This window comes from Peromyscus californicus, unplaced genomic scaffold (genome assembly GCF_007827085.1).
Source record: "Peromyscus californicus insignis strain IS unplaced genomic scaffold, ASM782708v3 Scaffold_19__1_contigs__length_69161282, whole genome shotgun sequence".
Taxonomy (NCBI): domain Eukaryota; kingdom Metazoa; phylum Chordata; class Mammalia; order Rodentia; family Cricetidae; genus Peromyscus; species Peromyscus californicus.
Genome location: NW_026294491.1, coordinates 2,187,065 through 2,201,206, shown reverse-complemented (window position 1 = coordinate 2,201,206; position 14,142 = coordinate 2,187,065). Strand labels below are relative to the sequence as shown.

The following is a 14,142-nucleotide window of genomic DNA, read 5'->3' as shown; positions in this document are numbered from 1 at the left end:
GGCCTGCTTCCGGCACCCCGCGCCTGCGCCCTGGCCGCCGGGAAGGCGGGAGGCTGGGGGGTGGGGGGGGGGAGAGAAGGAGCCTGGAACCGGAAGTGAAGGCAGGTTCCCGCCTCCGTCCCTGTTGCCGCCGCCATACACGCTCGCAGTGCTTAGGTAAGCCCCGGCCTTGCGCACCATCCGCCGCCATCTGCCGTCCCCGCGCCGCGCCCCGCCGCACGCGCCCCTGATACCCCTAGCCCGGGCGGTGGTCCGGCCGCGGGCGCGTCGTCGGGGACTCAGCCCCGTTGTTTTCACCCCCTTTCTGCCAGCGCACCTCGGTGGGGGACGGGGAGACAAGGGGCGGCGATCCAAGATGGTGGCCTCGGCCGCCATTGTGCGCCCCTGTTGCCTGGGTGTTCCTGGGGGCCCCTTTCCCGCCCGAGGCCGCGGCGACCGGAGGCGGGCGGCGCTCCGCGGAGGGCGGGGCCGCCCCGTCCCCTGCAGGCCTTTCCCCGGCCCGCGGCGGGGTGAGAAGGAGGAGCCCGCCGCGGGGCCCGTTGGCTCCCTGACCTCTGCTTGCCCACCCCCATTGGGAGCTCTCCAAAGGGTCACCTTGGTGCGTGGCCGGTGGTGTCGCGTATTGCTCGGAACGGTGTCTTACCCGGGACCCCTCGGCACGTCCTCAAGCCCGAGTGGGTTGCATGCTTCTCAGCTGTGACCCTGCTCCTTTTTGTGACTTTTAAAACCTGCCTTCGTAGCGCTCGGCCGACCCTTAGGGCCCCTGGCAGTGCTAAGCGCGCACCACCATTTAACTGGGTACGTCCCAGGTTTTTGTATTTTTTGGGGGGGGGGCCGCATCGAGCCATGCATACCCCTGCACCTCCTGTTGATCACAGCAGGCCGGCCTTCCCTCCCGCCCACCCTCCCGCTTCTGCCTCCCCAGTACTGGGCTCCCAGGTGTTCCCCAACAGGTGAATAGCAGCCACATGATGTTTGCAAATGGGAAGTGAGCGCTGGGCGCAGTGCTGACCTTTATCTATCACCCTTGACTGATGGCTGATGGTGGGGATGCACCCCGCGTTAGGGAGAGCGCGGCCTCTGATGTCTCCTCTGGCCCTTGGCGTTTCCACCCTCCCGCGAGCCGTTAGTGGTGCTCATGTTTTCGTGGTCTCTTGGGTGTGATCCTAAATCTGGTAACCCGAGACCACTCTCCGTTCTTCCCATTGGGTGTTCATTTGTGTGCTGTGTTATCCCTGTTACTTTTCTTTCAGGGCAAAGGTTTGTGGTTTAGGGAAAACGGGAAGGAGGTGGGGGTGGACAAGAAGTGGTGGGTCTGTTCGTGACTGATGAGTTTTTCTGGTTTTTTGTTGTTGTTGTTGTCTCTCTCCCAGCTCTTCTGTCAGAAAACTAGTGTCTTTCCCACTGCTGTTCCTCAGCCCCCTCTCTTTCCCCTTGCTTTCTCACCTGCTCTGGGACCACTTGCCCAAAGACCTCCCTTCTCCCCCTGCCGGCCCAATCATGGCAGAGAACGATGTGGACAACGAGCTCTTGGACTACGAAGACGATGAAGTGGAGACAGCAGCGGGGGGAGATGGGACCGAAGCTCCTGCCAAGAAAGATGTCAAGGGCTCCTACGTCTCCATCCACAGCTCCGGCTTCCGAGACTTCCTGCTCAAGCCAGAGCTGCTCCGGGCCATCGTTGACTGTGGCTTTGAGCATCCATCCGAGGGTACGTTTTATTGTTGGGCGTAGAGACCTCAGTTAAGCATTGTAAGGGTGGAATTTATATTTAGGATAGGCCAGGCGACGAGAATGTACCCAGATGTTAGCACTGGAAGTGCTTGTTGGCTTTGGTCAGACAGGACTGCCATTTGTTCACTGCCTGGCTTTTCTGTTTGCTTGGTCTTCATCTTTCTGGCTGTTTGGACTTTCAGAGAGGGCCTGGCTGGATCTGTAGTTCCTGTTTTCAGGCCAGGCCATCTGTGGTCTCTGAAAACCTTAATAATCAGTTTAAAGGTGCTGGCTTCTGGGTCAGGTACCAAGTCCTTCATTTTGTCCAGGGTTGCACGGTTTCGTGACCCAAAAGCAACCTATGTAGGAGGAATGGCCTGTGGTAGGCATACAGGGTAAGGAAGAGAAAGACAGCCAGGAACATTGAAGGTGAGTTGTTGGTAGGTGCAAGAGGGTGTGGCATCGAGGAGGCCTGAGGCTAAGACAGAGTTTGATTTGAGTGTAAATGTGACTCGGGACAGACGGACCAGTTAAAATCTGGAATATCAACTGGGAAGAAAAGGGTTTGGCATGGTGCAAAAAGTCTCTCTCTCCCCCTTTTCCTTCTAGTCCAGCATGAATGCATCCCGCAGGCCATTCTGGGGATGGACGTCCTGTGCCAGGCCAAATCAGGCATGGGAAAGACAGCAGTGTTCGTCTTGGCCACGCTGCAGCAGCTGGAGCCAATCACTGGGCAGGTATGTTGGGGCAGTGCTGGGAGGGCTTTGAGGTCGACGCACTGGAAGGCTACGTGATGCTTTCAGTTCAGGGGATGCTCTGTAGCAGCATGGGCTTCATGGTTTAAATCTCAGAATTGGTGTCACCCACAGTTTTCCAGATGCTTTTGTGACAGTCGCTCTGGAGAGAGCATGACTGAGGACTGAGTTCATTGTCTCCATTTGCTCCCTCGTAGGTGTCTGTGCTGGTGATGTGCCACACCAGGGAGCTGGCTTTTCAGATCAGCAAGGAATATGAGCGCTTCTCCAAGTACATGCCGAATGTCAAGGTAAGGGACAGGGAAGGTGTGGGCAACAGCTTACTGCCCTAAGGCATTGAGTGGCTGTAGGAGGCACTGCTGTAACTGACGAGTTCCTGTAGGCTGCATGGAAGCCCTAGTATACTGCAGGCTCTTCTGTAGCTGCCCTTGTGGGTACAGTGTCCTGAGAGTTCACAGTGAGGCTTTAGGTGATGCTGCCACAGCACGCTTTTGTTTGTTTATTTTTTGTGGTATTGTAAATCTGATTCCAGAGCCCCGAGCTGCTAAGTGAACAGTCTGCTACTGAGCTACCCCCTAAGATTGACTCTTACCAAATGACCCGGGTAGGCCTTGAGCTTGGCGCCACCTGCCACAGCTTCCTGAGTAGTTGGGACAGGCCTTTGCCACCCGACTTGGCGGGAGCACTCTTCTGTTCTCGAGCACTGCTTGGTGGGTTGCTTGAGTTGGGGAGTGGACATGGCAAGAGGAGCAGAAGCTCTAAACAGCTCTGGTGTGGCCTTAAGGTGTCAGAAGGCCGTGTAACCTGGTGTTGGCCCTTGCCAGGAGCTTGGCATCGTTTTGGAACTTGGAGATGATGTGTTTCTGTGCTTCGGTGTGTGTGGCCTGCTGTGATGAAAGTACTTAGTTCTACATGGCCCTGTGACGGGAGGTGGAGAGGTGATGTGTAGAGGTCCCATTCTGGTTAGGGTGGGGACAACAGTCCTGTTCATATTTTTTTACAGATAGTAGTTTTGTTTGGTTAAGAAAGGATCTCACCATGGACAGGAGCTTGCTCTCCTCTGCTGCTGCTTGATCAGGGTTGCAGGGTGCCACCACCACCCACTCACTGTATTTGTTTTTTTTCAAGACAGGGTTTCTCTGTAGCTTTGGAGCCTGTCATGTTTTAAACTAGTCATTCTGAGGCAGGACCCTAAACTGAACGCAATTTCTTAAAAACCAAAGTGGGGGCCGGAGAAATGCCTCTGGTTGAAGTATTTGCCGCACGAGCCTGAAGACTTTAATCTGACCCTCAGACCGTGTAAAGGTGGAAGGAGGAGCCAGGTTCACAGGTGCCCTGCGGCCCTCACATGCACTTGCCCCAAACCCCACACATCAGATACACAGCATGATAGATTTTATTTATTTAAACAGGGTTTCTCTGTGTAGCCCTGGCTGTCCTGGAACTCACTCTGTAGACCAGGCTGGCCTCAAACTCAGATTCACCTGCCTCTGCCTCCCAGTGCTGGCATTAAAGGTGTGCGTCACCACCACCCAAACTGTTTTTAATTTTTATTTTTCCTTCATTCCCCATTACTCTATTTAGTTTTTTGAGACAGGGTTTCCCTGTACCCATGGCTGTCCTGGAACTTGATTTGTAGACCAAGCTGGCCTTGAACTCAGCAATCTACATGCTTCTGTCTTCCGAATGCTGGCATAAAAGACATGGGCCTCCATGTTCCATCCAGAATGCTCTTAGGGTTGGGATCAAATACGAGGCTGGGCCAGGTGTGGTGGCACATGTTTTTGGTCTTGGGTGGGGGTGGGGGTGACGCTGGGTATGGTGTGTGAGCCTGTAGTTCCAGCTAGTTAGGCTGAGTACCCTATGGCCATCTCCCCCACCCCCCACCCCCCCAGTCACCTACTAGTTATAAAATCAGAATTGTCTGCCCTTTTCCTTTGTTCTGCAACAAAGTATCCTCCTGGGACCTGTCTGGTCTCCTAGGTTTAGCTTGCTCTTTCCTCCAAAACTTACATTTGAAAGCTTAGTAGATACAAGGTAAAACATTTTGGGCAGGGATGCTCCTGTTTGCCACAAACCTTGTTAATTATTAGTGGTTTTGGAGTGAGAATGGGAAGAGGTTACCATAGAATAAGCATTGGATAGGGCTGGAGAGACGGCTCAGAGGTTAGAGCACTGGCTGCTCTTCCAGAGGTCCTGAGTTCAATTCCCAGCAACCACATGGTGGCTCACAACCATCTGTAATGAGATCTGGTGCCCTCTTCTGGCCTGCAGTCATACGTGCAGACAGAACACTGTGTACGTAATAAATAAATCTTAAAAAAAGAATAAGCATGTGACAGTGTGTTTCTGGATTGTTCCTTTCCCCTTGAAACTGTTACTTGATGAAGTATTAAGGCTCAGATCCCAGCTTCACCTAGTGGTTTACACAAGGCGGGACTCCGGAGGCAGACGCAGGCAGACTCTCCAGGGCAGCCAAAGCCGCCACGCTGACTCTGTCGCAAGGAAAGCTTAGTATTTGGGGTGTGTGTGTGTGTGTGTGTGTGTGTGAGAGAGAGAGAGAGAGAGAGAGAGAGAGAGAGAGAGAGAGAGAGAGAGACCTCACACTTACCTTGCTGTCTCCATTCTTCTAAGGAAGCCATGGCTTTAGAGTCACATGTCCCTTACTGTGTAGGTCATCCAGGGCTATGTAGAGCGTTCCTGTCTCAAAAGAAAGTGTTTGGGTGGGGGCAAAGGGACTGAACCCTCATCTTAAGCCCCCCCCCCCCAGTCGGCCCTGCAGAGCTGAGCAGGACCCTTTGCTTCTCTTTTTTTTTTTTTAAAGATTTTATTTATTAATTATGTACACAGTGCTCTGTCTGCATGTACACCTTTATGCCAGAAGAGGGCACCAGATCTCATTACAGATGGTTGTGAGCCACCATGTGGTTGCTGGGAACTGAACTCAGGACCTCTGGAAGAGCAGCTGGTGCTCTAACCTCTGAGCCATCTCTTCAGCCCCCCTTTGCTTCTTACCTGGCTGTTTGGAGGCTCACGAGCCCTTGCAGGTCTGAAAGCTAACTGGTTTACAGTCAGCTAAGAGTGGGACATCGGTGACAGCACGTGGGTAGCAGAGACAGGCTGATCCACAGTGAGGCAGAGGACGGCCTGGGATACATGGCGAGACCTGATCTCAGAAGAAGAAAGGAAGACAATAGGGCCGGGGAGACTGGAGCCTTTTCCTTTCTTGAGAGACCTCTTTCCTATTGGCTGACAGGTGGCAGTGTTTTTTGGTGGTCTGTCTATCAAGAAGGATGAAGAGGTGCTGAAGAAGAACTGCCCGCACATTGTCGTGGGGACTCCTGGCCGAATTCTAGCCCTGGCTCGAAATAAGAGCCTGAACCTCAAGCACATTAAACACTTTATCTTGGACGAATGTGACAAGATGCTTGAACAGCTCGGTGAGTGGCCGGGCTTGGGCCTGGGCTGAGGTGGTTTGGGGAGCACCCTTGGAGCCAGATGATGTTTGTTTGACACAGGAGCACTTGTGTGCAAGGACGACTCTGATCTATCACCCATGACTGATGGCTCTGCATTTCCTTTCTTCCCCTGGTGTTGGGCATTGAACCCAGGGCCTTTTGCATGCTGGCCTGTTGTGCCTATCCCTCCATCCCAGTGTAGAAGTGGTTCTCAGCCTTTCTAATGCTGCAGCCCTTTAATATAGTTCCTCATGTTGTGGTGACCCCCAACCATAACATTATTTTTGTTGCTACTTTATAACTGTAATTTTGCTGCTGCTATGAATCGTAATGTAAATATCTGATATGCGACCCTTGTAAAAGGTCATTCGACCCCCTCCCGGGGTCTCGACCCACAGGTTGAGAACCGCTGCAGTTTAGTGTGTGTGATCAGAAACTTGTAAATAAGCAGGTTTCTAGAGTTAAATTCTGGAATTCATCTGGTGAGTGTTCATAGGTCATGTGTTCTGGTGTTGTAGTGTGCCAAGTGGGGTTAAAAGAATTCTGCTGGGCAGTGCTAAAGAAATGGTTCATCAGTTAAGAGCACTGGCTGCTCCTTTAGAGGACCTGGGTTTGATCTCAGCACCTACCTGTCACCTCGTAACAGTGTAGTAATTCAAGATCTCCTGCCTCTTGGTCTCCGTGGACACCATATGAAAGTGGAGCACAGACCAAAAATGGAGGCAAAACACCTATACATTATAAGATTTTCATGGGGTGAGAGCTGGAGAGAGGGCTCAGTGGTTAAGAGAACTGGCTGCTCTTCCAGAGGACCTAGCTTCCATCCAACACGTTCCACATGGCGGTGTGTAACCATATACACCGCCAGTTCCAGGGGATCCAAAGCCCTCCTCTGCCTTCTGTGAGCACATAGATGTCACATGCGGGCAGCACCCACATACATAACATAAATTAAAATGACCTCGTGCTCGGTGGTGGTGCACACTTTCAATCCCAGCACAAGGCTAACTAAGGCTGTGGATCTCTAAGTTGGAGGCCAGCCTGGTCTACAGAGCAAGTTCAAGGACAACTAGGACTACACACTGAAATTCTGTCTCCAAAAATCAAAATCAAAACAAAAAAACTTGCGTGCCTTTAATCTCAGGTGGATCTTTATGAATTACAGGCCAGCCCAGGGCTACATAGTAAGACCCTACCTTTAAAACAAAATTTAAAAAAAACAAAGTAAAACAGAAAAAGAATTTGGTTTTGGCTAGTTGGGAGCGTAGGGAAGCATGTAGGCCGGGAGAGGTCTTTCCAAATGGCCTTTGGCTGTCCAAGATGGTGGGCACTAGATGGGCCATATTTGCCTGAACAAACAGGGGGTAAGACTAGAGTTGAAGGTGAAGGAGCAGAGTGGACTGATGTCCAGAGTAAGTGCGTTGTAGACTGGTGTAGGGAGAAGAGCTGGTCTTCAGAGTCCTGTTTTTTCACTGTATAGCTCTGGCTAGCCTGAAACTTGCTGTGTGGACCAGGCTGGCAACTCAGAGATCAGCACTGCTACTTCCTGAGTGCTGGGATTAAAGAGGTGCACTACCACACATGGCAAAATAATTTGTATTTACGAATTAAGTTTATTTTTTTTATATGGAATGCTTCACAAATTTTTGTGTCATTCTTGTGCAGGGGCCATGCTAATCTTCTCTGTATAGTTCTAGTTTTAGTGTCTGTGCTGCTGAAGCAAGCTCTGAGTTGATTATTTTTAATCGTGTGTGTGTTCCCATAGAGAACAGCGGCACTGGATTTCCCTGGAGCTCTAAGTTACAGGCAGTTGTGGAGGCTGGGAACCTAACCCAGGTCTTCTGGAGTAGCAGCAAGGGCTCTTACAGGCTGGGCCTCTCTCCAGCCTCATACTCTGTGTTTAAGGGCTGCTGTTCCTGAGCCTTTGGTGGATTTTGCCTCCAATTTATAAATTTGGATTTTAGGTTCAGTTACATTTCTTGGCCAAAAAAAAGGAAAGGAGCCTGACCCCAAGTACCTTTCTAAATGTATTGCTTTTTTCATGTTATTTTTTTTTTTAAAGCAATCTCAGTAGCCTAGGCTGATCTCAAAACTCAGTACATAGCTCCTAATCCTCCTGCCTCCACCTCCTAAGGGCTGGGATCACAGGCATGCGCCACCAAGCCTGGCTTGTTCCTGGAGGTAATGAAGAGAGGAGGCCAGGTTTCTAGAGTGACTTCCTCTGGATTTTCATTGCCTGTGGCCTCACTGCATTTACATCACAGACTCATTCCCTTCTGCTGATTCTTTTCCTGCAGACATGCGTCGGGATGTCCAGGAAATTTTTCGCATGACCCCCCATGAGAAGCAGGTCATGATGTTCAGTGCTACCTTGAGCAAAGAGATCCGGCCAGTCTGCCGCAAGTTCATGCAAGATGTAAATACCCTTCTACCTTCTCTCCCTCCACTCCCCGCCCGATGCCTCCTCCCCCTCCTCGCCCTCTTCCTCCAGACTCCCTTGTCCTTCAAGCACCAAGAAAGGAGCTTGTGTCTATCTGGGAGTGAGGACTCCTTGAAGAAAACCACAGAGGCAGAGACAGTTAGTGATAGGGTCTGTGCGCGCCAGGGAAACTCCGGAAGACTTGGTCGGGTTAACGTGAGAGCGGGTAGTATTTGACATTTTAAATCACACATTTTTGAACCTCTTCTCCCTGTCGGGGGTAGGGCAAGATTTTGTGCCCTATCACCCGCCCGTCGTCTCCTACACACCCCCACAGCCACACACTCTCCAGGTGGCATGGAGCGTTGAGCTGGAACCTCTGCTCACCGAAACTCACACGTGTCAGTGGCAGGAGCGCAAGAGAAGGACAGTCAGTCAGGTGGCAGGGCCTGTCCAGAAGAAGAGCAAACAAACAGCACCATCATCCGCCCCTCCCAACCTCCAGGGGCGGGGGCCTTTGGCACCTCGACCCCGTCCCCTCCTCCTCCTGCCCATACCTCCTTGCGCCCATCGGAGCCTTGGTTGATGTGAGCTGGCAGCAGAGAAGCACTGAGGCACGGCGGGAGAGTACAGACTGCGAGCGGTGGATGGCAGCAGCGGAGGCCCCGGGAGCCTGACCAGGATGCTGAGGACCAAACCAGCCTCTCTTTCTGTTCCCGGTTTTTTCCTGAACCTAATGTGCTGTACCCCATTTTCCCCGTTCTTGTTGGGAGGGCTGTCCTGAGTGGGGTGGTGGATTTTTTTTCCTCTTTTTTTTTTTTTTTTTTTTTAAAGAGGGTGATGGGAAAAGTCCTGTGGGAAGCTGCACTGAGATGTTCATGGGTGTCAGTGCTGAGACTGAGCAGTGGGCGTCCCTCCCTCCCTGATCCGCTCCATCCCTTGAGAAGATGGCTTTCTTTTGGGCTGGGCTTGGGGAAGAATTAGGAGGAGGCTGTGAGTCTTACTAGGGGAGCTGCCTTGCCAGCCTGCTTTCTGGAAGAGGCTTCTGTGACACCCCCTCTTCATCCCTGGCTCTATGTGAACTGTCTCTCAAGACGGTATGGAAAGTAGGGAAGTCCTGCCTGCAGTTAACTGTGTCTGTTTCCGTGTTTATGGTCCTCCCCTTCAAGGGTTAGGGCTAGGTATATATTTCCTTTATAAAATGTAAGGTCAATTCTTTCTATTGCCCTTTTCGCCTTTGATGGTAAAAGATCATTGTATTAGATTTTCAGAGAAAAGCAACAGGGCAGGGAAGCTGTAAATCTCACAGCTGATGGGGAAGAGGAAGAGAGAAGCCATGCTCTTTTTAGTGAGAGTTCCAGAAGCTCGGTGATCTGCAGGCGCCTGCAGGGAGTGAGGCTCCAGAGAAAGGGAAACCCAGAGGGTCAGGACAAGCTGCTTAGTGTCTTTGCCTGGTACCAGAAGAGAGAGAACGTCAGGAAGAGGCAAAAATGTGCTGATTGAGTTAACTCCAGAAGGTGGCCCGGACTAGCCGAGGAAGTTGTGAGAAAGCTGCACTTCCTGTTGTCTAGCTGCACTTCCTGTGTTGATCCCTCACCTTGAACATGCACATGGTTTGACTCTGACTTTAGAGATGAGTCTCTTCTAAAGTTGGCTCTAGTGGTTTGAGTTCAGGATGTCCCTCACCTCTTCTCTTTAATGACATTTTAAAAGACTTTACCTCAACCACCGAGAGCTGGGATCACAGTGTGCCACTAACCCTGGGTTTGAGTGGCTTTTTGACTTTGTCCATTGCAACCGTGTGGTCCTGAGGACATTTGCTGAGGTGCATTGAGAGGACAGCTGAGTGGGGCAGTCGTCCTTCCTGTTCTGGTGGCAGTGCCCAGGCCCCATGACCACTGCCTCTCCTGTGTGCTCTGGCCATGCTCTCTCTTGAGCACCATCTCCCCCTGGTCTCTTTCCCCCCACCATCTCATCTGACACTGGCACCTTGCAACTGGGAGCATCCCTGCTCTGTGCAGAGTTCCATCTCCTCTGACCACTCTCAGGCTTCTTAAAATGCAGCTGATGTAGATGCTACCAGATCTAACTGGAAAGGGTCCTCAGTAGAGTGTGATGGGGAGGGGTTTTCAGTCTTCTCTCTCCTCCCCATCCATCCATGGGGTGAACTGGAGATCAGCGTCCTCCACCCCCCCCAGGTTTAACCCCCCCACTCTGCCCTCCTCCTGCCCCACCCCTCCTTCCCTCAGCCTATGGAGATCTTCGTGGATGACGAGACCAAGTTGACGCTGCACGGGTTGCAGCAATACTACGTGAAACTGAAGGACAACGAGAAGAACCGGAAGCTCTTTGACCTTCTTGATGTCCTCGAGTTCAACCAGGTCAGTATTGAGGGTCTATGTGGGTGTGAGCACTGGACATCTCCAGCTGTGGCCGAGCCTGTGTGTGTAAAAGTAGCCTGTGATTGAAGGAGCCAAGTATGTGAAGAGGTGAGAGTGGAGGAACAGGTCTGCAGTGGGAAGTGGAGTGGCTGGGTGAGAGTCTGAGGTAGAGAACTTGGTGACTCAGTAAGTGGAGAAAAGCCTTGGGATGGGTACTGGGGTGGAGGCTGCTGTCGTCTCCTGTGCTCACCTCAGAGCATCAGTGTCAGCCTCTGCTAAGCTGGCTGCAGAGCCACTGTGGGTTCTTAATGTTTGAAGAGGATCATCTGCCTTTCTAGACTGTAGTTCGAATTCTTAGCATTTTCCTGAGGTTGCCTCACCCTTGTGTGTGTCCGTTTAAGGTCTTATGTCCATGGCAGCTCACATACCAGGCAGTTGGGTTCAAGAGCAGAAAAGAACATTTATGAAGGAAGATTTGAGATTGAATAAGGGACTGAGGAATTCTTTTAGAAATTCTACTGGGTGGTGTTGGCATTTGCATTTAATCTCAGCTCTTGGGAGGCAGAGGCAGGCAGGTCTCTTGAGATCAGGGCCAACCTGGTCTATAGAGTTGAGTTCCAGGACAACCAGGGGATACACAGAGAAACTAAAGATAAGGGGGAAAAAAGCTGCCAGGTGTGCTGGCATAGATCTTTAATCCCAAGCATTGGGTAGTCAGAGACAGGGGATCTTTGTGAGTTCAAGGTTGGTCCTTGCCTAGGCTACATAATCTGTTTAAGGACAACTAGGGCTACTTAGAGAAACCTTGTCTCAGAACAAACCTCCTGCTCTTTGAGAGGATCCGACTCACTCCCTGGCACCTAGGCCTGTAACTGGCCCCAGGGTATGCAGCACACTCTTCTGGCCTTGAGGGGACCTGCACACACCTGCATATATTCACACAAACACACAGATACATACATTTAAAAAATTTCAACAGTGAGATTCCTGGGGCTGGAGAAGTGGCTCAGAGGTTAAGAGCACATTTGTTCTTCCAGGGTTCCCAAGTTCAGTTCTCACATGTCAGCTCCCAGTCATATGACTGCAGTTGGCAGGGGAAGAGGGTCCAGTGTCTTCTTTTGGCTCTCCAGGCCCTAGGCATGCATGTGCACAGGCATACATGCAGGCAAAACACCCATACACACAAACTTTAAAAACAAAAAAGGTGATATTCTGGGAAACTTGTACATACATCATGCTCGTGCTCCCCAGGTGGTGATCTTTGTGAAGTCCGTGCAGAGGTGCATCGCCCTGGCCCAGCTTCTAGTGGAGCAGAACTTCCCAGCCATTGCTATCCACCGTGGGATGCCCCAGGAGGAGAGGTGAGTGGAGACGAGGGCTTTGTGTCCTGGGGAGGAAAAGGTGTGGTGAGAAGGGACCTCAATCTTTTCATCTCCTTCCTCACAAAGGCTGTCTCGGTATCAGCAGTTCAAGGATTTCCAGAGGCGGATTCTTGTGGCTACCAACCTGTTTGGCCGAGGCATGGACATTGAGCGTGTGAACATCGCCTTCAACTATGACATGCCAGAGGACTCGGACACCTACCTACACCGGGTAAGCTGCCCGCCCTCACCCCATTTCCTGTGTGTGTGTTGTGTGCACCTTCCTCTGCTGTCTGTCTCCTTGAGGCTTGTGATCTTCCCCTGGTCTCCTTCCAGGTGGCCAGAGCAGGCCGGTTTGGTACCAAGGGCTTGGCCATCACATTTGTGTCGGATGAGAATGATGCTAAGATCCTCAATGACGTGCAGGACCGCTTTGAGGTCAACATCAGCGAGCTGCCTGATGAGATCGACATCTCCTCCTACAGTGAGCACACCCTCACCCTGCTGCCTCCTCTTCCCTTTGGTTTGGTTTTGGGTTTTGTTTTTTTTTTGGTTTTACAAGACAGGGTTTCTCTGGGTAGCTTTGCGCGGTTTTTAACTTTTAATACTGTGTGTGTGTGTGTGTGTGTGTGTATGTGTGTATGTACATGCACAACATAGGTAGAGATCAGAGGACAACTTGAGGCTAACTTGAGGCTGTCCTCTACCCTGTGGATTCTTTGGGGTGAACTCAGGTTGCCAGGCTTGCTGACATGCACCTTTACTCACGGAAGCATCTTTTTTATTATTGGTTTTTTCGAGACAGGGTTTCTCTGTGTAGTTTTGGTGCCTGTCCTGGATCTCGCTCTGTAGACCAGGCTGGCTTTGAACTCACAGAGATCTGCCCGGCTCTGCCTCTGGAGTGCTGGGATTAAAGGTGTGCGCCGCCACTGCCCAGCTAACCCATAATTCTTATCTGTGTCTAGCCACATGGCTTGATACTTTTCTCAGTGAAGCATTCTTCCTCTGTATCTGGCTGGCCACTTCTGCCGCCTTCTTCCCATCAATCTCAGTTTGGCTTTCCCACCTAACTTCCTGCCCAGCTAACAGCCTGTCAGCTTTATATTAACCAATGAGAGTAATACATATTCATAGTGTAGAAGAGGATTGCTCCACAGCAGTTAGTGCCCCATGTAAACCTGCTCTGGGTAGTGACCTCCGGTGCTGAGTGGCTGCAGCTGCCCCTCTGGAGTTTTCAGGCTGCTTTGTGGACCTTTGTGTGGGTCTGTCTTGATCAGGGTTTCTCTTCTCTCCACTCCAAGTGGATCCTCTGAACCTGCAACACCAACAGTTGCTTGCATGAGTGAGAGCGTGCATGCATGCATGGGGGGATATTTCCCTTTTGTGTCTTGTTGTGACTGCTGCTGTTTTTCTTCAGTTGAACAGACGCGGTAGAGGAATCACCCACTCTGGACTGTGGCAGTCTGTCTGTCCAGTCAGAAGAGGACACCAGGGATCAGGGTGGAGACACCACTGGCCCCGCCCCCACCAGCCCTCATCCTATCCTGTCCACGCTTCCCTCTGCAACATCACCACTCCTACACCTCTTCCTGATTTATCAGAGTTGTTTGTTTGTTTGTTTGTTTGTTTTTTTAACAAAACGAAGAATGAAACAGCTGTGTCTGTGGTGTGTGTAGTGCTCCGTCTGTACTGCTCAGGGCTTGATTCTGAGCCCTGTTGTGGGGCAGGTCAAAGTGAGGATGGTCCAAACCCAAGAGGCTGGGGCTCCCCAGTGGGCTTCCCTTCCTGATTTCCCTTCCTGGTGTCACTCCCGTCTTAAAGTGGCTGTGGGAGGTGACTGAGGGACACTGTGCCTGGAGTCGGGTTGTAGAGAGAACATGGTCCTGGTCCCGGCATCTCATCTGCTCCCTCAGCTTCTGGGTTTCCAGCACCAGGACCTGTGCCTCCCAGGCGTCCTGCACTTCTAAGCAGGGCCTGGGGCAGCTGTGGCATCTCCTCCCCCGGCAGCTCAGCTGTGCAGAGAACCTGGGTCCCTGGGTCGGGGAGATGAAAGGA

The 14,142-nt window shown here is 51.6% G+C and overlaps 1 protein-coding gene and 3 non-coding genes across 5 annotated transcripts; 3 read left to right on the top strand and 1 right to left on the bottom strand.

Moving 5' to 3' along the window:
* The first annotated feature begins 30 nt into the window (after nt 1-30).
* Nucleotides 31-13,754, top strand: Ddx39b (DExD-box helicase 39B). 2 transcript variants are annotated; one of them, XM_052744170.1, is made up of 11 exons: nt 31-156; nt 1,374-1,711; nt 2,323-2,450; nt 2,666-2,758; nt 5,725-5,908; nt 8,224-8,342; nt 10,595-10,726; nt 11,978-12,087; nt 12,175-12,319; nt 12,424-12,571; nt 13,505-13,754. In XM_052744170.1, the coding sequence occupies exons 2-11, from the start codon at nt 1,501-1,503 to the stop codon at nt 13,519-13,521; spliced, it is 1,287 nt and encodes a 428-aa protein (XP_052600130.1). In that variant the 5' UTR covers nt 31-156; nt 1,374-1,500; the 3' UTR covers nt 13,522-13,754. The 2 variants fall into 2 exon arrangements, with proteins under 2 accessions (XP_052600130.1, XP_052600131.1); XM_052744171.1 differs by lacking the exon at nt 31-156 and adding an exon at nt 192-798.
* LOC128115103 (small nucleolar RNA SNORD83) lies at nt 964-1,040 on the top strand. Its single transcript, XR_008219998.1, has one exon. It is a non-coding gene; the product is annotated as a small nucleolar RNA SNORD83 (small nucleolar RNA).
* Nucleotides 5,962-6,037, top strand: LOC128115104 (small nucleolar RNA SNORD83). Its single transcript, XR_008219999.1, has one exon. It is a non-coding gene; the product is annotated as a small nucleolar RNA SNORD83 (small nucleolar RNA).
* On the bottom strand, nt 7,547-7,649 carry LOC128115080 (U6 spliceosomal RNA). Its single transcript, XR_008219977.1, has one exon. It is a non-coding gene; the product is annotated as a U6 spliceosomal RNA (small nuclear RNA).
* Nucleotides 13,755-14,142: the final 388 nt, after the last annotated feature.